Source organism: Poecilia reticulata, linkage group LG9 (assembly GCF_000633615.1).
Source record: "Poecilia reticulata strain Guanapo linkage group LG9, Guppy_female_1.0+MT, whole genome shotgun sequence".
Taxonomy (NCBI): Eukaryota; Metazoa; Chordata; class Actinopteri; order Cyprinodontiformes; family Poeciliidae; genus Poecilia; species Poecilia reticulata.
This window is the reverse complement of record NC_024339.1, coordinates 8675737-8702025: the sequence shown is the minus strand read 5'-3', so window position 1 is coordinate 8702025 and position 26289 is coordinate 8675737. Positions and strand designations below refer to the sequence as shown.

Sequence of the window (26289 nt, the reverse complement as noted above, 5' to 3'; positions counted from 1 at the left end):
ATTAAAAACAGTTGTTTGGCTGAACTCGGTGTTGTAGGTGTTAATTTACGTTTGAGTTTTATTTTTAAATATTTCGCTTTTCTTTTTCCTCAGTATTTTTTAGAGTGTGGTGCATCAAGGGCGCCTCATGCAGCATGAACACGTTGTGGCTTTAAATATTGTCTATACAATAATGCATCTGCTCAGCCATTTGTAGCATTACCACATATATCCATTCTCCTATATTAAGTATATACAATATACAAGACATGTACACGTAAAAGGCCTAAATGGGCAATGAAATGTTGAGGAGGCCTGATACAAAATCCCATTTTCTCGACAAAGGCATTGAGGTGATCGAAGCCACATCTGCTGTACATGTGAGGTCTGGCCGGGTTCTGTGTTATAAGTGGTCCCCAGGCTTTATGATGGGCACTTGAGGTTCCTCCCCACTACACTCTTCCTTTCCGACCCAGTGGATGCCGTGGCCGTTTTCCTTGGGTGAGAGGTGTGGCGAATGCTGGCGCTCCAGTGTGGAGAACGTGGTGAACTGAACTCTCTTTCTCTTGCTGGTGGGCGAGTGAAGGGATTCGCTTTGTATGGGTTTGGTCCGATGGGAGCTGGCACAGCTGAGGGGAGACTCTGTTACGGAGGCCAGGCAACTGGGCCTCCTGGAGAGAGAGGCAGTCTTGTCGGGCCCAATGTCAATCACAGTGGTCGCCGTGTGCGAGTCTTGCTGCACTGGACTGCACGGCACAGTCATCACCAGCTCGGCGTCTGTGCCGAGCCAGACCCAGTCATGCCTGTGCCCTGTGGGCTCCTGGCCATGAGAGGGAGGCTTCTTATGCCTGAACTTCACAACATACGAGATGCAGTTCACGAGGAACACCAAGATGGCCAGGCAAAACACACCCAGCAAGGCGTACATGCCGATCTCCAAGTCTGTGAGAGGCCTGTTGGCCAAAGCTTCTTCACCGCTTTCTACCTCCGGCATTTTGGGTCTGGGGATCTCCACCTTGGTGGGGAAGTCGTTGTAGTTGACCAGATTCCCAGGGGCTTTCACAGTGCTAGTAAAACTAACACTGCTCATGTCTTCCACTATCATATTGTCTGAGCTGAATACTTTGCTGCCTTCTCTGGGGCTGCTCATGAGGCTGACATTCACTACGCTGGTTGGACTGCCGGTGTTTTCTGGTCCTTTCGTCTTGCCCACCCCTCCGAGACTGCCGCTAGTCATAGTTCTCACAGTAGATCTGATTGTGGTCGGGATCTTCTGAATAGCACTCTCCTCTTTGTTTGAATTTGGGATACTTGAAGGAAGAAACTGTGATGGCCTCCGCTGCTTTCTCTCGACATCCGTCTCTTCCCCGTCGTTGCCATAGTCATTGCTGCCGTCTTTGTTGCCAACAGAGCTCCGGTCTACGCTGCGGGTTGCTCCACCAGGCCGCCGAGTGTTGGCCTGAAACTTGACCTTAAGGCTGCCATTGCCCACAGACACGGTACTTTTGCGTTTAGACTTTTGGCAGGATTCGCAGATGGACATCTCTACTCTAACCAGGACTCCTTCGCCCTCACCCTCTGCCACTACAAGAGGAGGTCTGCCCTGCACTGACACCACGCCCTGATCAAGAGATGTCACGGTCAGTCGGTAGTTGGTTGGATCATAAATGTCAAGAGGCGTCTGGTTGCCATCACTAAACTGGACCCACGAACTGACCAAAGCTTCCTAAAGAAAAAACAAAAAAGGCAGAAAAATAGCAGAAATTATGACTTCCTATAAGATTTTGGTTTCCTCAGAAACATTAAAAATAAATTATAGAAGAGTACCTGCTTCGGGCTTTGTAGAACCTCTTGTGTGGTTGTTGTAGCCAAGATGGCCCTGCTACTTCCTGAGCTGCGTTGTAACGTCATAGAGAGTCCAGAAACCACTTGAACACCCAACTCTGTGATGCTCACTTTGTCATCCACAACTTTGACTGTCGTCTTTGCCAAGACAACATCCGACAGTGGAGAAAACACCTGTCACACAGCAATGTTGGACGAGAATAAATAAATAAATAAATAAATAAATAAATAAATAAATAAAAGGTGACTTATATTAGAATCCAACTTCAATCAGGACTTAATAAATGCTGATTGTGCAGTTTGTCACTTGCTAATTTCTAAAAGCATAACAATCAGTGGTTCAGCCTGTTACCTGGATGTTTGTGGTCCCAAAGTCTCGTCCTGAGAGCACCCTTCCTTCCTGAAGTCTTGCGACTCTAGGGTCCTCGACCTTCATGAAGTATCGAACCAGCCTTGTAATATCCACCTGCCAATCAGAGCCCAGGAAATAGGCAGTAGGGTCCCGCGGGTCTTCCTGCTCAGCCACAAAATGGGTTAGAACCCGCACAAGCGCGTGTTGAAGCTGGAGCATGCAGCCTTTCCCTTTCCGTTCAGTCTCCTCACTGTTCCAGCCAGACCTGGGATAGAAGCACACAAACAAACATGAAGTTCACACCTGTTACGTAGGAAACGTCAACCTTCAATCATCTAACCCTGCTTCTTTGCTTGATTGGATTATTCCAAATTACGAAATCATGTCCTTTAAATTCTTGGAAAGATGTTTAAATTACCTAAATCAAGTGTTTAAAAAACAACATGTAGAAACTACATAGTGGAATTTTGTACAACGTAATACTCTCACCTTTTTGAGGTCAGGATTGGAACTCTCCAGCTTTTAATCTGACTCAGTTCTGTGTCTGACAACTCAATCTGCAGAGGAAGCTGAGGCATCCACACGTTTAGTTCGAGCTGAGCACTCAGGTAGCTGTAGGTGAAGTTTACTACCATCTTCACCTTGCCTTTCGTCTCCTTGCCATTCACAAAGACGTAGTCGCATCTGTCTGACACCTGGACGGAGGATGAGACAATAGCGGAGGGAGCAATTCATCAGATCACACATATCAATTTGATCACCTGTCTAACGCCATGAATTTGTATTCGCACTGGTACGTAGACAATCTCTATCCAGCGCAGAGCAAATTTGTTGTCCATGAAGGAGATGTTTGTCATCTAACCAATGACAAAAAATAATTAAATATTCCCATAAAAGTCACTGTTTTAACAAATAGGTCGTTCCTACAACAACAAATGGGCTTGCAGCAGTTTTGCTCTGCATGCTGCCACCGTAACGTCAGCTGGCTGTAATAAAGCACCGTGATGATCACCAGTCCACAGCGTTAGGAAGAGGCAGCATTGCAGTTTTATGTTAATTCAAATATCTTGCGGTGTGGTGCTGACATCAGTTGCTCGAACCACCATGTGCATTCGTTGCATCTTAATTTCAAAGGTGACCTTTGCGAGTTTTTTTAGGTGTCCACGGAGCTCACGGAGGTTTTGTGACATTTATCAGGAGTTTCTCCTTGATCTCGTTAACAGTTTCTCTTCTGCTGTCAACTAATTAGATACATGGTTCTCACACTGTGGTGCTGATGTCATATATGTTACATGAGCTGCCGGTATTAGTACTTTGAAGAATTTTTATGTTGGGGTATAATTTGCAAAGTATATATGAATAAATTAACCTTTGTGCACTCATGAAACAAACTACTATTCACAGCAAAAACGGGCGTGCCTGAACGAAAAAAAGTCTTTAAACTTTTCTTTTTTTGTTTCTCTCTTGACTTGATGAAAGCAGCTAAAGGTTTAATAACTTCCAGAATTTTCACTATGTGAATTTTAGCTTAATTTTCTGTTTTGATTTTCTTTTTTATATATATAAAAAACAGTTAAATGGTTTTTTTTTATAAAATAAACTTATGGGACTTGGACTTCTGTAATGACATTAATAGAGAAAATTACAAGAAGTTGAATCTGAAGGAACACTTTTTTTTTTTTTTCAAAATCACAACTCTTTGTCAAAATGACATGCTGATGTTTCCAGATGCACGTTTCTCTGCTTAGAGCAGGGGTGTCAAACTCCAGTCCTCAAGGGCCGCTGTCCTGCAGTGTTTAGATGTGCCACAGGTACAAAACACTGGAATGAAATGACTTAATTACATCCTCTTTGTGTAGATACGTTCTCCAGAGCCTTGCTAATGACCTAATTATTCTATTCAGGTGTGGTGCAGCAGAGGCACATCTAAAAGTTGCAGGACACCGGCCCTTGAGGACTGGAGTTTGACACCCCTGGCTTAGAGGCCACCAAACTTAAAGATTTGGTTTCATGGAAGCCGGTTGGGCATTTTTGGCATCCAAAGAGAGTCTGGACCTAAAGAACATTAATTCATTCAAACCAAAACCTACCACTGTGAAAGGAGAATAATTCACCTTTTGTGTTGGGGTATATATTTAAGAGGGGGTTTTAGTGACATGTGCGAAAAAGAAAATGCTCAAGAGTTCCTTCAAAAATCCACAACGCAAGATGTGAGTTAATAAAAATGAAGAAAAATAAATAAACATGGAATATATACTGTATGTGTAACATGCCACTAATAACCTTCTGTGATTATCTACTGACAGTTGAACATACAAAAGAGACAAAAAATGTGATTCTTCACTTGAGGACATATCCTCTTGCACAGCAGGTCCCGTCCATTAAAGGAAAGTTGAGAGTGTTCATCTTTATAGATTTCATGAAATAGTCATTGATTCAAAAGAGAATTTTAAAGCAAACTCTGAAGCTGTGCACAGAAAATGGCTCCACTGACCCTCAGGTTTGAGAGGGATTTCTCATTTCCATATCAATGTAGCCAAACAGCTTCTATCATGCTCTTACTGCACTGTAAAAAAAGAAAAACACACGCACACACACACACACACAAAAAACATCTCTAATTTATGGTAAAATACCAGCAGCTGTGGTTGCCAGAATTTTACCGTACAGGTACAGAATTTTACATAAATTAAAACTTTTATTTTTTTTTACAGCGTGGATTAGTTTTGTGCTTTTCCTTGATGGAATAATTTGGATATCAGTAAACTAGTTTGATCGGTGAACCACATGATCCATGTGCCATCCCTGCATGCCAAACACATCTGCTTCTGTACCAACCAATGTTCAGGTTCCAAAATGTGATACTTGCTAACTAATAAACTTGGTGAAAAGATAACTTTTTGCTTTCAACTCAAGCTGATAATGCATTTTCAAACACTAAATCAATAGATCAAAAACTACAGGTAGTAAAAGATTTGACTTTCTATTTCAGATCTACAGCTCTCAAACAATGTATATCACACATCTGCCCACTGCTAAATAAACCATCAATTATCGATCAGATAGCTTACATTAGCACTAACTACAATATTATCTAATCACACTCTAGTATTTATTATCTACACTGAAGAAAATTCACTGGATGCTTAAAAGGTGAAAGTGGCACCTTGATCGACGTTCTGATCGATTCAGGAAATAATTATGTGACTATTTGGGTCCACTTATTGAGAGAGCATTGTGATGTCATTCCCAGATAGTCACTTAAATAATTCTTGAACACTGAAATGAGACAGTGACATAACAGAAGTAAAGTAGCCTGTCGTGACGCAGCAGAACACTGTACATTTCACACCCTTGATACCAATTTTTCAATAAAACAGGATCCATGGAAAGACAAACCTTAGCATTCATTTACAGAGCTAGTACTTGTGATACAAAATGTTGAATATAATAGACAAAAACTGAATAAGACTTTAATTGAAACATCATTAGAACTCAGTTGGTGAAACCTTGTAGTTAAGATCAGGCGAACCGCGTCTGTTTCATGAAGAACCGAAGGAAAAAATACAAAGATTCTTGTGAGGAAGATGGAGCCGTGTTTTTCTCAAAGGGCCGGCTGAACGTGAGTCATTTCAGGGCTGAGTTGTGCTTTAATCATAAGCCCATGATAACATGACCTCATCACTGTCCACTCTCCTTTTTTCCAACTGAGACGCAATTACATATTTTCTTATATGATCCATACATCAAATTTCAAGAAACATTGCTCAAGCCTGTAAATAGTTTCACTGACTAGAATTAGAGCGTGACCTTCAAGACCTTGTTTGTTCAAATATGTTTTTAATACACCAGTATATAAGGAATGCTGTGTTGTCTGCTGGCCTCCCAGTTATTTTAAACACAATTTGATTGGTCCAAAAATATTTTCCTGTTTTTAGATATTCATCTGAAATAGGATTTTTGACATTCATCGCCAAGCAGAGCAATAAATGGAAACGTCTGCTTTGCTTCACTGGCACAGCTATGTTTGTAATTTTCTTTCCCAATTAATACATATTCTATGAGAAATATGACTACATACTGCAAAAGGTGAGGTACTGATTATTTGAGTGGCGATTTGATCAACATGTAGTAATCTCCAAAAAAAAAAAGTCCACTGAAGACTCACCAGTTTTCAGTGGGATATTTAATTATGATACGTCCAACTGGAAAATATCTTTACATATATTCAGCCTTTGCATCTCTCCTGCACGATGGGAAATCCCAGCCAACACAGCAGATTACACTTTCTGTCACTTTCATCTTGTGATGTGAGCTGTCCATTATAGATAAATCCGTCTCCATCTATCACTGGTATATTTGATACCCCTTAGGCACAGCAGAGGAGGAGAGGGATATCTGTGTCAAGCTGTTAGACTAAGAAGATTAAAGTGAATGTTTGTGACCGGAGCAGCCATTAGGTCAGCAGACACGCAAGGAGCCACAGTGAGCTCAGTATGAAGGAAAAGACGGGTATGTTACAGGGTTGAAAGGGGCTGTTTCATTCACCATCACGTTTTTTATATTCATTCATGATTCCACTTTCTTAACACCTTTATCCACTCAATGAGTGTTTATCCCGCTCTGTCGACCTCAGCATTCTGTGTTTGAACCAAATGAAATTCACTTATAAAGCAAGAGCATTTCATGATGGCTGAAACCCCTCATGCTCCACCAAATTAAAATGTACCAGAGGTAAGGGTCTAACGCATTTGTTCATCCAGGTAAATGCTGTTGCCTTAGGTCTCATAACTAATGATGAGATGAAGAATAGTTTGTCGCTTTTGTAGGAGATTACATGCAGTAAGATTTATGTTTTTAGCTATCTGAGAAAGTCCGGACGACGATTTCATGTATGGTAAAAAGGGAGCAAAATGAAATAAAATGATACGTCATTGTACCGTGAATACATACATATTCAATTAAGTCTTTTTTTCTTTCTATTTAATAATATATTTAATATGTCGTTAAGCTATTGCAATGCAAACTTATAAATAGCCAACAAAAGAAGTTTGGTCTGCTTGTGTGTGGAAACTTTCGGTTTCAACCGAATAAAGATTGAATTCAATAATAGATGGACTGTACCTTGAGAACATCTTCGTCAGAGGAGCTGCAGTCTGTGTAGTCGGAGACATCAGTGACCAATCCATCTTCTTCCACAGCCACCGTCCTCACGGGCATCACTACTTTCTTTCCAGTCAGCACGGCGGTGTTCAGGATCTCCGTGTCCTGCAGGGAATGTAAAGATCAAGCAATGTCATCAGAACAGCAAATATAACATCTCAATGTTTCCATGTTTAAAAATATGTATGATTCAGACACTGAATGCTTTTTTTTTTTTTTTACAACTCCTGTCCAGGAGAAAGGCTAAAGGTAGCGGTGGTGATGGCTAGCTCACTGACGTCGAAGCGCTGAAGTCATAAAAAGGCCATTATCCCTGTGGGAAGTCAAGGATGGAGCAGAGCTGAGGGGAGGAGAGGAGAGGTAATGACCAGGTCAACACAGAGTTGACAGGGCGACGAGAGATGAAGCCTGATTTCTCTGCTCAAGCATGTCCGTCCAAAGGAAGCTGTAACATTTCAAGCCTGGTCAAACACTAGTAGAAATGGACTGGAAATGAGCTGTGGTGTTTAGTCTGAAGTGTTGCTGCCCTTCACCAGAGAATGGGACGTAACCAGTCATGAACTGAATGCGATGACCTGATCTGTATTTCCTTTTAAAAAAAAAAATAATAATAATAATTCATCTTTGAAGCAGGGGAAATATTATTGATTTACTGATAACTTCAACTGATAACTGCAGCATGTTCATTCTTAGCTTGACACGTATCTGTGTATAAGTATATGTACTAACATTTACTTCTAAAAATACATTGAGTAGATAAAGAGGAGACATTTGGTCAAATGTTCCTGAAATCAGTGGTAAATGAAATGGCCTTGAAATCCAGGCCTCCTATTCAAGATGAAGCAATCTAGTTCTGCAGTCCTGTCCTGTTCCTTACAGACCTATTTACTCTGTTTAACTTGGCCTTCAGCAAAACCCTCATATGCGCCAGGAATAGAACTTAAATAATAGAATAATATTTGTAGGAAGTGCTACGAGAGCGGCTAGCCTCTTTAAATTATCTATTAAATCAACATTAAGGACACAGTTTTATGTGCTTTTTATGTATGAAAATGAGGATATGCATCCCTGGACTCCAGAACTTGTTTAAATGAGACTGAAGTATGCACCCCCTTTCTCACCCCCATCTCTGCGCTAAAGGGTCTGTCAGAAAAAGTTTTACCATCGCTTTTTTTTTTTTCTTTTGAAGACTGGAACAGAAGCTGATGTTTCTTTGAGCCAAATAGAAAATCTCATGTTTGGCCCTCAGCCTGTGGTCAGACTCTACTCAACAAGTAAGATGAACTGTGTCATTCGCAAATCAGGATACTGTAGCATCTGAACTAAAGCAAAGAAAATATATCTTCTCCGTATTTTTATGAATTACTCTAAAACTCATGTTATTGCCCTCAAACTGTTTGTTTGGTACAATTTTCATGACCCAGGTGACAAATAACCAAGATTCAATATTGCTATTCAAACAGCTGTAATGTTTAGTGACAGGGGATTATACCATGGATTAATTATAGAGGTAGTGTAGCATGATAAAGAGGCCTGAGGCACCGAAGTAGCAGCATATGAAGCAGCTGTTAAGGATCAGAGAATGACCACATATTGCACGGCAGAACAGAGCGGAATAACACAGAAGAGAGGCATCAGCTAGCTGACAGTCAGCGACGCAAGGTCACAGTCTGCTGAAAATAGAAGCCATTTCCTAAACAAAAACCCAAGCACAGTCAGACTTCTGCATATGCATGCCAGACAGGAACGGATCACAGCAAAGTGCATTTCATGATATTTTTATGCGCCGATGCTCAAACGCAGTCGAAGCGTTGGCGGTTAGCGGAGGGGCTGCTGTCTGTAACGTTGGCGCCGGCGCTCGTAATGATCAGGGGTGACACGGAAGCTGTCATCTCACTCACCATCACAAGAGGAGCGAGGCCAACAAAGTCTCTCTGAGTTGTGTAAATCCTCATGGCTCCTTCGGTCTTGGCGACGGTTTTGGGCGCAGATGGCAGCTCCAGCTTCCATACGATCACCTGGCTGTCAACGGGACTGCTCAGTTCCTCAACCTCAAAGTCCATCTGAAGCACCTCCAGCAGACTGCTTTCAAGTCTGGATGAGGACAAAAAAAAAAGTTGGGAAGAGCCTATAAATGCAATGTTTAAACGGACATACAGCACAAATATAAAAAAATAAATAAAAAGAATACAGACACATTCTTTTAAAATTCAAGATTTAATTAGTGATGTTACATGACATAAAACTCCTTCCCGGATTCCAAGATTTGGTAGCTCCCTATAAGGAAAAAGAACCATCTTTGGATTCATAAACTTGAAGTAAGACCTAAAAATGACTTTAAGTTTACTTTATCATCCAGGAGTTTTAAAATCAAATAAGATAAATTATGCATTTGTGTAGAACTAGTTGAGGTCATTCCACAAATGGACTCCAGGGTCATATATAAGCAGATCTCTGGACACATTGATAGTTTTTTAAAAGTAAGAGCAATAGATTTGTCCACAGACAAAGTGATCGTTGCCAGACAGAGAAATATATCTCAGAAAATCAAACTATGCATTCCAGTAAGCCTCGTTTGTCAGATGAAGAGATTAAAAGAATAACAACCTGTATGGTGTGTTCATAAAGTGTACACAGACCTTCACTTTTTCCACGTTTTATAGTACAGCCTTATTACAAATTGTATTCAATTAATCAAATGGGGTTTTTTTATTAGTCAGACGTCACATTCTAGACTAAGAAATTAACTACACCGTTTCATTAGCTGTAATCATTTTAATTAACAGAACGAAAGGTTTGAAACCATCACTCCATGTGTAATTAATATATATATGTAATGTGTTAATATATATATGTAATGTGTTGCACTTCGTCAACTGAGTCAGTGAAATCAACAAACTTTTCAATAATATTCCAATTTATTAAGATGCACCAAAGATGTCTTAGACAGACAGGACAATAAATATTTCACCAGAGAAAGTGTCAAATCTCTCAACCAAGATTATAAATCAAGAGTTGGTCAAGAGTGACAACTCTTGACCAAAAACTTGACAGAGTGATAGATCTCTTGATTGACAAAGCAACAGGTATATTGTAGACAGAGTGAAAGGTGTCTTTGCAGAAAGATCAATCGCTCAACCTTAAAAGATCTTTTTACAGACAAGGTGTCAGATCTCTCAGCAAGCAAGATTTATCAGAACAAAAGATCTCTTGACTGACACACTGATGACTCTTGACAGACGGTTGTTCAATGGATCGCTCAAGAGCGACATTGATCTTTTGACTTAAAACAATCAATCTTTTAACAGACAAAGTGATGAATCTCTTGACTGACCAAGCAGTAGGTCTCTCACCAGACAGTCACTGGATCACTTGACCAACAGAGTGACCGATTTCTTGACTGACAGAGCAATAGATTACTTGACAGAGTAACACATCTCTCAAACTATAACGGGCAGACTGATAGATCTCTCAAATTAAACTGCAACAAATCTTTCAACCAACGGATGTCTCAAGTAACAGAGTGATAGATCTCCTGACCAATGAAGCAGTGGATCTCCTGACCAATAGATTATTCTGTCCGACAGAGTAACAAAGTCAGAGAGAGATCTCTTAACCAACAAAGCAATAGATCCCTCTCCTGACAGAGTGAGGGAGCTCTTGGCTGACAGGGATTGATAGCTAAACCATCCGAGTGCTGGAGTGCTCACCCCAAATCTTTTGACAGACGGTAACTGATATCTCACCAGACAGAGGAATAGATCCCTGGACAGGCAGAGCTACAGATTTCTTTGTGTAGCAAGTTATAGATCTCCGGACAGACAAAATGATAGATCTCATGACTGACAAAGGATCAGATCTCTCGACTGGCAGACATCATTATCAAAAGAAAGAGAAATGGATGCCTCTGCTGACACTCCAATAGATCTTTTGACAGATTGATCTCTCAAGCAACACAGGAATAGCTCCCTCATCAGACGTAGTTACAGATCTTTCAACAGAAAAAGCGATCGGTTTCTCAACAGACAGAGGGAGGGAACTCTTGACTCCCAATGAGGTAAATCTCCAAACGGCTGGTGTGACAGACTGTATCACAGACAAATGGATCTCTTGCCAGATAGATCAACAGATCTCCTGACCAACACAAAGTGAGATCTCTCCACTGCCAGGGCTACCGCCTCTTCACAAGCAGGCGTTTGTATGGATCTCTCATTAATGGAGTGATTGACCTCTTCACAGACTGGGGAGCAGATCCCTTGCACAACAAGCAAGCAATCGCTACACAAAGAGCGAGAGACTATTCAACTGCTAAACTGACAGCAGGCGTGATATCAAACATTTTGTAAAAAGCGAGAAGTTGGATTTCAAATATAAAAAGGTTTCTTAAGCTGAAAATATATTTGAGTCCATCCATACTTAGTGTATTATATGTCAGTCCATCTTTTATAGGTAAGCATAATGCAATCTTCATGCAATGTCATGCAAAAAAAATATTAAAAATGCTTTTTTTGTATTCTCACAATTACAATAAGGGGTTTAAAGAATCTCATACTGTTTTTAGCGTAAATCTGTTGATTGTAGAAAATCCAGTTTCTGTATAATCGCTTCAAGTATTTTAGATTTTAAATTAGAGATGTCTCAAAATGCAATCAAAGGGGTTGAAAGGGGGTGCTATACCTTAATGTGAAATAGCAGTTTGGGAATCAGATGCAAAAAATTTTAAACTCCACATGAAAGTAAAAAGTAAGCAATAAAAAAACTTCAGGGTGGAGCTCTCCCAACATAACACTTTGTGTGTTAAACTATGTTGGTCATATCAAGAACAGTCATTGTACAATACTGGAGGTTAAGACATTTACTGGACTATTTCAGACTGTGAGATGGCATGTGTTGTAAATGTCAATGCAGTTTTAATTTTTTAACCATTCTGAAATACTTTAGCATCTTTTATTGAGATTATTGTGCTATTGATGTATCAAATTTTACCAAGCTTGGGAAAAAAAAGTAATTATCAACCCTGTTTCATTGTCCGTTAGAAAAAATGTTCATTTTGGTTTTTGAAAGTCCGTCCCTAAATCTAACATACTTTATTTTTCAAATAATTGTGTACTCTTCAAAAGACCAGTTTGTGTTTCAACCAGACTTCAAGCAATATCCGGCAACAAATTCTTAGTGACATGTTATGAATTTCGCCCCATGAAAGAACACATTTCTATGTGTGATCTGAGGAACTGAGACAAGACATGGCCTGGCCTATTTTTCAGCACTGAGGAGGATTCTGCAACTTGAGGGTTTTTTAGAGAATCATTTGCAGATATCATTTCACTGAGAGTGTCTGCAAGTGTTACGTATGAATGGGATATGAGGTGTTCTAAGGACAGTGGCATTCTGCATAGTTGGCAAAAGGCATTGGCCTCTGTAAGTTATAGTGGCCTTTTCCTGATGCCAGCTGGAGCAGGGTGCTCCGCTACTTTGCATTTCTTTTTTTTTTTCTGCCATGTTCCCCCGGTTTGTAGTTTAGCTTTTATTCCTTGGCGTGTCATTGAACAACAGAGAAGATTTATTGGTTGGGCAAAACAAAATAAGCATGCACATAACATCATGGACTTTATCAGACTCTCCACAGTGTGCACAAGTTATAAATCAGTGTCATAGTTGTGCAGACTCACTAAGCTCCTTTTTTTTTTTACTGTATAACTGGGGGCTGCATCACAGCCGCGCTGTGCTGCTGGCTCGACAGCGATGTGGAATTACAAATTATATACATGAATCCTTTATTATTAAATTCCAACCTAAAAAACAAAGCACGCTAAAGGATTTTCCTTATTAAGGGCAAAAGAAAGATTTAGTGTAATTTAATCATTGTAACATATTGCTCAGAGACCTGAGATTAAAAGATAGTAATCGCATTCTGGTCAAGTATTACAAGAAGATATGCTTGGCTCACATCAGCAGGCAGAGCACATCCCCTTAAGTCTGCATTAGCACAGATATCCATATGATAGGCAGTGTTGCCATGCTACACGCCCCTGTCATAGTTTGTAAGCTCGCAGAGGAATGATCAACAACCTCATCGGCTATGTTTTTATTGCTCGCAATCTGCCTGCAAGTTTATTAAGATCCAAGCCAAGCTCCTTCAATGGAGCATGGAGGGGGAAAAAAAACTGCCCCAGTGCACTGATACAGCAAATACTGTTTGAGCCGACAAAGGCTAGCAAGGCATAAAGTCGCAGAAATCCCAAAAGAGTTGCGACAGCAGACACCCCTCAGCAGGAGTCCTGCGTACTTTGTCGCATTTTTTACAGAGGATTAGCCATAATGGCGAAAGAAATATGTTCACCAACATACAATGTTGTTGTAAACAGTGTCATAATCCACAACAAGTGGGGAAAACAACATAACGAGGTCAAACCAACGTCCAGAGGCTTAACTGTTTAAACCAAACAAAGTTGTCAGTTATAAAAAAAAAAAAAACAGAGCTCAGTTAAGCAAACAATAATGATTTAGACCAATATTCAAGTGTATACATTTGCTTGATTACCAATGAATTACCTCCCTCCTCCTCTTGTTATTGCTTGGCCCTTCATTGAGCTCCTTGCAAAACTTGGCTGCACACACTTTACGCTGTTCCTACCCTGGAAGCCATTCAAGCGAGCCTTAGTCATAAAATCTTTTCTTGGAGCCACTCTAAAGGCAGACATAATCTTACTGTTTGAATTTAATCTCAAAGCAACCACTTTGGGGTTCACTTGCAGGCTTGGAAAGCAACACAGATTTATGCGGTACACAACAACGTGGCTAGGCAGCTGGATGGATGGCAGGTTTGTTATATAGATGATGGCATGACAAGTAGTCTTATATTAGTTTATTGATTCCTAAATGACAGTAAATATCTCGAGTGCGGCTTCATGAAGAGGTCCGAAATGTGTGTGATCCCTGGTTTATGAATGATATTTACTGTCAAATCCTTCAGCAGCTCAGCATGTTTGATGTTCTTTGCTGCAGCCACATTTGAGTCATAGAAAAAAAAAGATGTCTTTTTTAGACTGGATCAAAACCCTTGCAATCCAGTTTTAGGTGGCCTTTGTGCCGCGTTTTACTTTGTTGTCCAACATTAATGAAACAATCAGCTTTCAATGACCTACTTTATGTTTTCATCTGTAAAACCCTTCCACGGTTACACACCACGTTCAAGCAGCCAACTAGGTTGACTTTTTATCTGCTGAGACCAGCCGCGCGTGACCTGATGGCTCATAACAGGAAGTAATAACTATACGTCACAAAAGGTCAAAGGGGAATCTGACACCTGAAATTCCCCTTGCTGAATCCTTAGGCTGTTTAGTAAAAATGTTTGTCCAGTGATCTCAATTCTCTAATTCTCTCTGTTACAGAGGCTCATAAACATTGACTTTGACAAACGTTATTGTAATGTATAATAAAAAAAATTCTACTTGATCTTGTTGACTGTATGTATATTGAGTAAGAGAGACATTGCATAAAGTAAAAAGCTGATCGGATTCTGTCAGGCAATCTGCATGGCGTCTACTTTTCATGTCATGTGAAACATTTAATCTCCAACTTAAATGTGAAGCTTGGTGTCCACTGCAGAAACAAATCATGTTTCCTCCTCAGAACCTGGAAGATTTTGATCCCAGCTGCGTTTCTGCCTGTGCTTGAGTGTGGCAAAAATTGTATATGAGGCTTTCAGCCAGCAGTCTCCAGTCCTTGACTCCAGTATATCACTATGCTTTGAGATTTATCACTGGTTGTAGTCGCCTCACCCACAACTGTTAGAGCTGGCAAGTCTTCCCTGAATATTGGGTGATATACGCACTGGATGACTCTGGTGTACAAGGCCCTTTTTGGCCTGCTTCCTATTTATTTATGCACTTTTCTTCGGAGAACAGGCATCAGTTGTGCCTTATGCTTAAAGTTCATTCTATGCTCTTTGTGTGAGGACAGAAGAGGAGAAGAAAGCTTTTAGCGCCCTCTGTTTTGCAAGCTGAGCTAAAACTGTCCAAACTTGTTTCATCAAACACTTTCGCCAAAATTTTTTCAAAAACCGACAACGGAAATCCTGTCAACAGTGCCCGTGTTTCAAATCTTAAACTCCCACTGCCTTTACATTTTAAATTATTACTGTCACAGCTACTGTACTTTATTGTCAAATTGTTCATGCTTGATATATTTTTAATGACTTTTATTGCTGCGTGCTCGTCTCAGCCACTACGACCAGTGCTGATGCCTTTCTTGGCCAGGACACTCGGGTGAAAAAAGTCTTGATCTCAATGGGTTTTTATCTGGTTAAATAAAAGTTTAATTAAAAAAACAAAACTTTATTGTGTTTTGTTGCGACATGTCAATAAAAGTGATGTAGGATTGTGAAGATGAAAAAGATTTTAAATTTGTGTTCTAGTATTCAAGCTCTCAGCTATACACAGAATTTTCTGTGTAACATAAGCCAAAGTTATTTGCAGGAAGTTTGGCTATTTGGAGATTTTTTTACAAAGAGCATATCTAAAATAGTCAAAAGAAAATGCCGCTTTGGAAGTTGAAATACCCAATGTCACTTGACACACTGTTGGCTGGTGTTTCTTTATTTTCACAGATTCAGCTGCGGAGAAGGTGTGTTTCTAAAGATGTTTCTAAAGCAAATTCGGGAGCAACATTTATTTTCCTTTGTGCTGATTGGCTGCAGCCTCTAGAGCAAAGACAAGGACTGTAAATATTAGATTTTGTGGAAGTGTTAAGATGGTTTCCACTGTGCTTGCTAACAATCAAATGAACATTAAAGTTCATTTGATGTTTGAACTACTTTTAATGTTTGAACATTGAAAACATCAAATGGTCCATTTGATGTTTGAACTATTAAAAAGGACAGCTATAATTATTTTCAGATCGGGTCTGAAATATTTGCAGTTTTTAGCTACTTGCAGACGGCGGTGGTGAGTACCATCTTTTGATGCAATTCCTACCTGCATCTTCACATCAAAAGAAACCCCATTACAATGAAGTAATGGGTAAAAACAAGAACTTAGTCAGATTGGAGTTTATTCTTCCAAGTGAAACAATCAGCTTTCAATGTAACTATATGTCCAACCCCCCCGACATATAGTTACATATATGTCTGGACTCTGACTGGGCGTATCTAGTATGTTAAATGCCGACTATACCTTTGCTGTAAACCATTGAGTTGTAGCTCTGGTTGCATTTAGTGGCTAAAACATGTTGAACACCTCCACCTCAGGCCTCTACAGTTTTGAAGAGTTTTTTTTTCTTCTTCTTCTTCTTGGACTGACCTGTATTTACCTCCACTCATTTTCTGACAAGCTTCCCTGTTCCTGCTGAAGGAAAGCAGCCTCACACCATGATGATGAAATCACTGCTTTTTCACTGTAAGGATGGTGAGTTAGAAGTGATGTGCAGTGTCACTATCTAAGATTTTCTGAGCTTGTTAATATTGTTCTCCAAACTTCTCCGTAACGGAATCTGTGTCGTCGGCAGAGATGTCACAGATACAGAAAAAATATTATTCTTTTATAGTTATGTGCAACTTTTTGTTGCTCTAGCACAAAACAATCCTAATAAAATGCATCATTTGTGAATGCAAAGGGACAAAATGTCACAGGGCGACGGTACTTTGAAGGCACTGTACTGTTTAGAAGTCATCTAGTTAACCTATAACTTACCTGTGTTAAATTTAGGTGAACAGTGTAAAGCTGCTGACTTAGAAAGGACATCCCTGATAAAGAGATGGTGTAGCCCTGTTTAATGAGATTAGGTACTCAGAAACCCTGAGAGCCGACTTTGATCCAACTGACCTGCAGATGTTGTTGTAAATAGTTTTAATGTCGCATCGATGCAGTTCACCACACTCCTCAGATTCTTGAAAGTCTTGGGCGGAAGAAAAATAAAATAAAAACAAACAAAAAAAAGGCAAATTTGCTGCATTTTAGGACTTGGTGACCCCACGCAGCTGGTAAATGTTTTGAAATAAACACAAGAACAGAGTGGAAGCGGGTAATAAAGATGAGCAGGCAATGCCCATTTAGGACGGGTTTTACAGGAGAACCTGCAGCCAGAGTCCTTCTGGGACCTGGTGCAGACAGCGGATACCAAACTGACTTTAGACTTGTTCAGTAGGGACGGTTTAGGTATATTCCCAAAAAATAAAACTGTTTCACTTCGCAGAACACGAAACACGACGCAGGATATATTTTCTCTGCAGAAGAAACGATGACTCCTTAATAACTAAAATACAACATTTTGAGGGCGAGTAGTTATGATGAAATATAAAAATTTGCAGGTACAAAAACCAGGCACGCATAAAATGTTCTGACCAAGTCATAAGAGCTGTGTTGACTTTTCATCGACTCACCTTTTCCCGGGGATGGGGGCCTTTCTCTGACAAATCACAGCAATGGCTCCATCTGCTCCCATATCCAGCGTGATGTCCCACAGTAAGGAGTTGCTGGGTGTTGCTGTTCGAAAGGTCACACCTTTCTTTACTGATGCTCTGCAGAAAGCCACAAATGAAAAGGTCAAGAATGTGGCCAATGGAAAATGTCTGTATATGTATGTGATATTTCACATCTTGTTTTCCAGGCCTCTCAGTGTGCACCGCACAAAACAACAGTTTTATTTTCAACAAAAGGAGAGCGTTTTTGTGTGTGTGTGTGTGTGTGTGTGTGTGTGTGTGTGTGTGTGTGNAGGAGATGATAGAGAAGGAGCTGGACAACAACCTGGAGGTACTAACTTCCTGCTGTTTGCTGCTGTTTCCTGTTTCTGAGCTCAAACTGTAGCAGGACTGAGAGACGGAACCGCATCCAGACTAGACCATCACCATCATCATCATGTTTTCACTGAGCCAGACCCGAACCATGACACTGACAGGACCAACACTACGACATGAAACACCACAAACGACAGCAGAGACTCACACAGAAACGTCCCGGCAGAGAGAAAAGATTTTCCTCAGAATGTCTTCATCARCCTGTTGTCTCCTCCAGGACACGGACACGCTGTGGTTGGACTACCACCAGAACCTGACGGACAAATCCCTGCTGGGCCTCGACACGTACCTGGCCCAGTTCCCAGAGATCAAGGTGAGTCTGGAGATCCGACACAGGAAATGACAGGAAGTGAGAAAGTGACAACGTGGGGCAACATAGGTGCCGTGTTGCTGAAAGAGACAGCAATACGGCATTGCTGAAGTTGCTGTTTGTCCAACAGGCTCGCGTAGCGAAGCGCGAGAGGAAGCTGGTGGACTTTGACAGCGCCCGCCATCACTTCACCTCCTTGCAGAAAGGGAAGAAGAAAGACGATGCCAAGATCGCCAAGGTAACGGCCAGGAAGCCATTTTGATTTAAGGTGGAACAGGAGATCCTGTTGATTCCACCTTAAATCAGTCAGACTCTGATTCTTGTGTGAAACTGAGAATGTTGACTTGATCTGTTGCTGCTCTTCCTCGCCGTCCTCCTGGCGGCGCTGCATGCTGTGTGCTGTTAGCCCACCGCCCTGCTGGAGATGGCCGCCCCCAGCTGGGCGCAGGGCCTGATCTCCGCCCACCAGGTGGCGCAGACTAACCTCTCCTACAACCAGGTGAAGCTCTGGGTCACCTGATGACATCACACCGTTAATGACATCACTCTGACCTCTTTAAATTGGTCCAAACTGATCTGATTTGATCGTTGATCAGCTTAAATCAGTTTAAGTTTAAATTAAAAATCAGTCGTATTCCTGCTTAACTTTAGGAGAAACTGATTAATGAGGTCACTTATACTGATCAATACAATACTAACTACAAAAACTAAACCTGCTGATTAGTGTTAATGAACTGACTGATCACCAAATTAGATAATTATTAAACCATTAACTAATTTACTAACTAGCACAGAGACTAACTCATCAAACATTAACTCATTTTAAACCAACTAAGCATTCAGGATTAAACTAAACATAAAATAAAAACGACATGAAAACCATCAACCTGTTGCTTTAATTAACTAACTAATCAGCTGACATGTTAGTGACTAGTTAACAGACTAACCATCACTAGTTAGCGACGAACCATCTGAGCTGCTTGGTTCTGATCTGCATGCTGCATGTCTCATCTGGTTCTGTTGGACCTGTCCGGTACCGGTTCTGATTCTTCACTGTGCATGCGTGCGTGTGTGTGTGTGTGTGTGTGTGTGTGTGTGTGTGTGTGTGTGTGTGTGTGTGTGTGTATCTGAAACACATAAAACAACTATCATGTAGCAACTCTTATCCAACCCCCCGGTGCCAGTTTCTCCACCTTCAAGTCTGTTCTTTCGCTGTGTGCTTTCATGATTTAAAATACACAGATGGATTGGGAGTTTTCTTGGCTGACTAATTTATAAATTGTGTACATTATGAGGGAGAAAATGCCGTCCCCGCGGGCTTTCCCCGGCATAAGCAGCTTTCAGTAGGTCAAATGTTAATGAGATGCTGTTCTAAAAGAATTGCGAGGGCCAAGAGAGACGCACGAGTTTTTTTAAAAAAGAAAAAGAAAACAACAACAGAACCCTGTACATGTGTTGCCTCTTCCATTTGTGTGTGGGTTTTTTTTTTTTTTTTTTGTTTTTTGTTTTTTTCAAATCTCTTGTGGGACCTGCTCACAAACAGCATAAACAGGTTCTGGTAGACAGTTTAGAAAAAAATAAAAAATAAAAAAAAGTCTAATTCTTTGATTTTCATTCGCATGTAAAGCTGTGTGGTTTATCTCCCAATCTTCAAGATAAACACAAGTGTAGAGCGCATTACGAGTCTCTAAGGAAGCATAATCTGCGATAAGAGCAGCAGCAATCTGAGCGCCGCTCCTGCTGCTGACTTTGGTTTTAGTTTCAGCCAAAAGAAAATGAAATGCAGGTCCCCGCTGAGCCCTGTGGAGGAACACAACCTTACACGTATTATTATGCCCGTGATATAAAGTAATACTGACCTACTGCATTGAATATTTTGAACATATTTGTGTTTCCTGAGGCGTCGGAGCTCGACTGCACATCTGCCTAAGTGGGAGCTAATTCGAAAATCCGTCGTGGAGCTTCAGCACCCGCCACGACCCGCTGTCCTAACAGCAGGAAATCAAGATTGGAGGGCGTTCCTTTTTCTCAGTGAATGAATTTGGCTGCTTTAAATTCAAACAGAAGAAGATCGCTAAAGGTTAAAGGTTACAATTAGGAAGGAATAAATGATCTGTGAGCATGGCTTCTGTGTAAGCTCATGCCCCCACCCTGCAGGCTGCCCGTTTCCGTCCCACCTGCTTGCTGCAGAAGCTCATTACCCTGATTAATAAGAGTTCACAAAAGGAGGACAAGGCTAACAGGGGAAATCCTCCAGTGTAAAAAAAAAAAAAAGAAACTGGCTCGCAAATAAAAAAAAAAGTTTGCTGTCTATGATGCACAGCTAAACGCCGCTGCTTAAAAGTCAAAAGGCATTTTAATTGGCATTTAATTGGTGAACAGCCAATGAAGAAGCTGACCAATCTGGAAAAAAAAGGTTTTAATAGTGTTGTCATGATCCTGTTATGAGATTCATGTCCAGAAATGTTATTACATTACAAATTATTATCAACGTATCAGTTGTTATGCTACAGCAAACAGTTTTAGTTTAGGTCCAAAGTTAATAATCTGTCCAATAAACCTTAAAAGACATCAGTCAAAATTGTGTCTTACGGATAAATTCTTGTCTGAGGGAACCATCCTAATCACAATTAACCCTAATTCTGCAATTTACTGCTTTCTGGAGAAGTGGGGCGTTTATGGGGTTGGATGTCCAAAATGTTATCTCAGCCGGTGGAAGAATAAGCTTCATCAAAAACTTACATCTTGTTCAGGAGTTTAAAAGTGTCACCGTCAAGAATGTCAATTTTAGGGGAAAAGTTTGGGGGAGGAAAAAGGAAGGAATTAAGTTTTCCAAACTACCTGAACGCGTCAGATTCTCAGAGCAGATCTGTGACAGTAGAGCAGAACGGGTGTTTGTTCATTTCCTCTAAACCAACTTGTGTTTTGGTTCTTTCATTTGGAGGACTGTCTGTGTGTTATTTGCTTGGGGGCTGGGTGGATTCTGGATTAATCTGGCACTAAATAAAGTCACTGAGTAACAGAGACTGTAGGAGAGGTTTGGAAGAAACCAAAGCCGAATTTCTACAACATGAACCTTTACAAGACACCAGAGTAGTAGCTCTTCTATAGCAAAAAAAGCACTCATTGAGAGCTAGCACATGCATTTATGTATATTGTTAATTAATTATAATGAATTATAAATTATCTATTCTTATGTCAAATAAAAACATGCAAGGGATGTGTATTCCTATAAGCAGTAAATCATTGTATGATAAACTAAAACAAACTCAATCATTTCCATTTGTATGATTTATTTATTGTTTTCGTTTTACAAAAAACTGGATGACAAAAGTCTTCGGTCTGGTTTTTTGGTCTCAACTCGCCCTTTTCTTTGAAGGACAATTTTCTTGACAGAGACTTCATAATCCATTTTATTTGATGTTTCCATTATTTTGTTGATTTATTTTGGATATTTAAAATGCCTTCCAGTTCCAGGGTTAAATGTTAATTTGAATGTAAATTTTATTGATATTTGAGAATGTGTTCTTGCATTATTATGCCATCACAGTTACAGTGCTTGATAATGGAATCCAAACAACAATATTATCGTTTATCGCAATAACTTTTGGGACAATTTATCGTCCAGCAAAATGTGTTAATGTGACAGGCCCATGTGTTCCTAGTGAGTCGGACAACACCTCTTTTGAACATGTCAGGTGAAATCTGATCTGATGTATCCCTAAATACAACATGCAATACTTCTGACATAATTGTTACTAGAGATTTAAAAAAAAGACAAATTGATAAAAAATATGTGGAAGAAAACAGTGTTATGGTTATTGAGGCTGTTTGTTTAGGGATTAGCTTCATCTGTGCTTCTGGGTCAGCTCGCCCTTTCACTTAGCTATACCACTAGTTTGTACTCATCCTTTGCTATTGTTTCTCATTTCTCCCATTTTGCCAAAATTATGAACAAAACGTCATATTTCTATTTGTTAGGCTTGTTATTGGATTCTAATAAAACTCTGATCAAACCAAAACAACATTGAGCAACTTCCTCCCGGTTTAGGTTATTTATTGGATCCGTATAGCCACCTTTCTTCACAAATGTCAATTGATGATCAACCGCTTTTTTCCGGCTTCACAGCGCGGCTGTGAAGTTTTGCTTCCTGCTCCGGAAAAAAGCGGTTGATCATCAATTAACATTTCGCTATTTTTAAAGCGGGTGAACCACGAGTAAACTTGAGCTTGACACATAGCGTCATCCTTGTAAGCGGTCTTCAACATTTGAACGGTTTCCGATGCTTTTTTTCCCGAGCAGGAAGCAAAGCTTCAGCCGCGCGCTGCTCATAGAACTTCTCCATGAAGAAAAACGACGGCTGGACAAAACAGCTCTTCCAAGAAAATTCACTGCGGGTAAACGAAACCTTCCACATCAACGCCGCTTGGCACACTGATTGAGAAGGCGTGGTTGAACAAATACCTAGCGGCAGAATCGTGTACTACGAAAACTGCGCCTGCAGCAGCGTCATTCTGGAAACTTTTGGGTACCCCCTCGAAATTTTGTGTCATGTGTTTTTTTTTAAACACAGCACCCAAGTCTAAGCTGCGCCTCTCTGTGTATTTCACCACACATTTTGCCACTCCAAACTCACAAATGATAAAAAGAAAAGAAAAAATCTCTGACTTTCTTAAATCACATTTAATTTGGAACAGAAAATAAAGCCCCAGAAGGAAGGCACAGCTTCAAGGTGCTTCAGAGTCCTCTCCGGTTAGTTGCTGAAACCAGTTTCTGTGTACATCAGAGTGACTGACAGAGGAAAACAGAAGGGGGTAATTGTTAACAGTCTGAGCGCTCCCAGGAGGCTGTGGAGGCAACAACGGAGGAGGAAAACACACAGTGTGGTTTAAATGAGCAAAGGAGAATAGATGAGGTTTCAGTCCGAGGACCTGCTTGTTCCTGATTTGGTTTCGGTTTAGCAGATAACAAGATGGGAGGTGGCCGGACCCGTTGTTGTTCACAGTAATGGTAATGTAGTGTCAACACGGTGTCCCCTTATAGCTGCTGTTGGGATCAACAGTGAAATGTTGATAGCTTTTTGTGAAGTGCTTAAATTAAAGAACTAAGCACAGAGCGCTTTACTAGATTATCCCATCTTTTCCACATTTTCTTGTATTCTCTTCATGTCACTTCAGACTTACTTTCTACTTTGTGTCAGTCCATCACAAACAACCTCAATAAAATATTCATGCAATGTGGATGTAATGTGACAAAAGGGGGGTTTGGATCCATTTGCAAGGCGCTGCACAAATCTGCTCCAAATCTGTATGCAAGGCTAAGATAATCAGCAGTTTGGTGTCACTTTATATTAGAGAGAAAAAAAATAACACACCACCCACAATGAATCTGTTTATTGAAAATCTGCAATTTGACTTTTTTTTCCCCCTTTTACTTTTAAGCTGCTTCGCTCTGTGTTAGTTGAACCAGCGATTTGTAAGCTCTTTTAGATATAATTGCAGTTCTGCTGACTCTAGAGAATAATAATTGCAGTGTGAATGTGCGGTTTGCTTCCAATCGGGAAAACCTTAAAACCTTTAATGCACTGCAATCAGCGAGGGAAGAAGGATGGAATATTCACAGTAATAATGAGAAAACGTAACAGGGTGGTTAATCTAGTAATTGCCTCTGAATACGGTGGCCTGCCATGATGGAACACCTCCATGTATTAGGGCCGAGTGGAGCAGGGTGTGCTTAATGAAAAGTGGCAGTAACAAGGAGTCTTATCTAAAGTCCCTTTTTTCAAAGTAAAAAAAAAAAGGATTCCCCTGCATCTGGAAAAGGTGTTTTTTTAGTTTTTTTTTTTTTTTAAGTGGTTGGGAAACTAAAACCTGTCTCCATGGTGTTAGTGGGCCCAGAGGAAGACAGCAAGCGGGGAGAGGCACCGGGGCAGAGAAGATGGATGGCTGTGGAGATGGATGCTGACAGCGTGTGTGAAAGGCAGCTTTCAGGTGCTGCAACAGCCATCCATCTCACTTTCTGACCAGGTAAGATGTGAGTGGCAGGAGTGGCTCAGCTATTACGTAATACTCTCTTTTTTGTTGTTATTATTATTATTTTCCATATGCGCTCATGGAATAAACCCTGTCCTGCAAAAATACTTTACATCTCTTGTACTTTTGCACATTCTATCAGAAACTTCAATGTATTTTACTGGGAGTACACAGTCAGGTCAAGTCAAGTTTATTTTTATAGCACGTTTCAGCAACAAGGCGGCTCAAAGTGCTTTATACCAAAAGTATGTAATACAGTAACCAATTATGTAACAAGAACACCATCATCAAACACATATACATCAAATATATTAATCACTGCTCTGATTATTACCAATCAATGGTAACTCTAAACAGGTGGGGGTTTTAGCCTGGATTTAAAGGAGCTCAGTGTTTCAGCACTTTTGCGGTTTTCTAGAAGTTTATGGAGAATTGAAACTGAATGCTGCTTCTCCATGTTTGGTTCTGGGGAAGCAGTGTAGACTAGAACCAGAAGACCTGAGTGTGATAACTCATCAAGCTCACTAGTATTCATTCAGATTGTGGAAAATTTATCAGGAGAAATTTGAGCAATATGAAAGATCGACTGTAAAATTTCAACCGCCTGCAGACAGTGTGTGTGGAGCTGACGGACTACGCACAAGTATGTGGGAGCAGTGTCATAATTCAAGTAGCTAGAGTTCATCTATATGTGATTAATTCTCAGTATAATGTTAAATAGTATTTTCTCTTTTCCACCAACTACATAGGCAACACAGCAGACATATATAGCATCTAGCTCTTGGGATGTTTTCTTCAGCAAGCACAGAGAAGCTTCCCATAGCTGCTGGGTAGATAGATGGAGATAAAAACAGGGCAATTCTTGAAGAAAATATGTTGAGAGCTAAAAGATTTAAGATTACACCACCCTAAGCTTTCAGCCAGATCAACAATGTAATGGTTTAGATCCATGATTGTTAAACTGGCTTCTGTTAGAAATAGCAGGTGGAAGCAGCGTATTTCTGGGTTTTGAGGTCCGTGTTTGTATTCCTCTTAATTTTGTGTCTTCAGATACAAACTGGCAAAATCATTTCAAAAGGAAGCTGTACAGTGTTTGTGGGTAAGATTCAATGATATGCCATGTATTAAAAGAGAAAATGTACAGTGTTTTTTTTGTTGTTTTTTTTTTCAGGCATACACAACCATTAACATTAATACCTGTCAATATAAGTTATTTTCCAACATATCTGTATCGGCCCGATCAGCAAAACTGAAGGACTGAAGTTAATAACAAACATGTATTTTCATCTTGTTGTCATTTAAGTGTTTCGGCAGATGGAGGGGAGTAGTCCGGCGGTATTTATTTGGTCATGTGATGGTGATGAAGCGCAGCACGATTGTGGAACCGAGAAACAATGTGAGTGGTGAGATTGTTTTGTTGAAAGGGTATATCGACCAAAATCTTCATGTCAGCCTCCCTAATTCCCTTCTTTTTTTTTTTTTTTACTGTGACGATCGCCTTGTGATATACACAAAGAAGCCATATTGGATTTTGAGGTCAGTGTTTGTAAGAAACCTCTCTGACTTTATGGGGATTTCTGTAAATGTTTCTAACTGTAAACCTTAGGATCTCAAATTTTGGAAAAACAAAATGCATTTTAAAACCATGTCATTCAACCTGTGAACTAGCAAACAAAAGATAAGAATGCTTGCTTATTATCACTTAATGCGACTGAAATGCGACTGTTTGGGTTCTCCAATCTCTGGGGACGAGGTCACCGAGGTGGTCAAAAAGCTCCTAGGTGGCAGGGCCCCGGGGGTGGATGAGATCCGCCC

At 40.3% G+C, this 26289-nt stretch overlaps 2 protein-coding genes across 3 annotated transcripts in view; one reads left to right on the top strand and one right to left on the bottom strand.

Annotated features, from left to right (window-relative positions):
• Positions 1–19: 19 nt before the first annotated feature.
• The window catches only part of LOC103469653 (transmembrane protein 132D), a 42206-nt gene continuing 15936 nt past the window's right edge, over positions 20–26289 (bottom strand). The window contains exons 3-10 of one of the 2 annotated variants that reach the window (XM_017306460.1): positions 17718–17855; positions 9241–9433; positions 7301–7444; positions 2818–2871; positions 2666–2745; positions 2177–2441; positions 1807–1998; positions 20–1705 (exon numbers count right to left, since the gene is read on the bottom strand). In XM_017306460.1, coding sequence (XP_017161949.1) covers positions 383–1705; positions 1807–1998; positions 2177–2441; positions 2666–2745; positions 2818–2871; positions 7301–7444; positions 9241–9433; positions 17718–17855 — 2389 coding nt within the window. In that variant the 3' untranslated portion in view covers positions 20–382. Of the gene's footprint in view, positions 1706–1806; positions 1999–2176; positions 2442–2665; positions 2872–7300; positions 7445–9240; positions 9434–17717; positions 17856–26289 lie in introns of both variants that reach the window. The other variant, XM_008417451.2, reaches the window with a different exon arrangement.
• On the top strand, positions 18047–18976 carry LOC103469652 (myc box-dependent-interacting protein 1-like). The gene is made up of 4 exons (XM_008417450.2): positions 18047–18087; positions 18349–18444; positions 18572–18679; positions 18848–18976. The coding sequence occupies exons 1-4, from the start codon at positions 18055–18057 to the stop codon at positions 18959–18961; spliced, it is 351 nt and encodes a 116-aa protein (XP_008415672.1). The 5' UTR covers positions 18047–18054; the 3' UTR covers positions 18962–18976.

Excerpts from the sequence above, each read along its gene's own strand:
- LOC103469652 (XM_008417450.2), top strand. The coding sequence starts at position 18,055 with ATGATAGAGAAGGAGCTGGACAACAACCTGGAG. Across the intron at positions 18,088-18,348 it reads AGCTGGACAACAACCTGGAG|GACACGGACACGCTGTGGTT; the intron begins GTACTAACTTCC and ends TGTCTCCTCCAG. Across the intron at positions 18,445-18,571 it reads CCCAGTTCCCAGAGATCAAG|GCTCGCGTAGCGAAGCGCGA; the intron begins GTGAGTCTGGAG and ends TTTGTCCAACAG.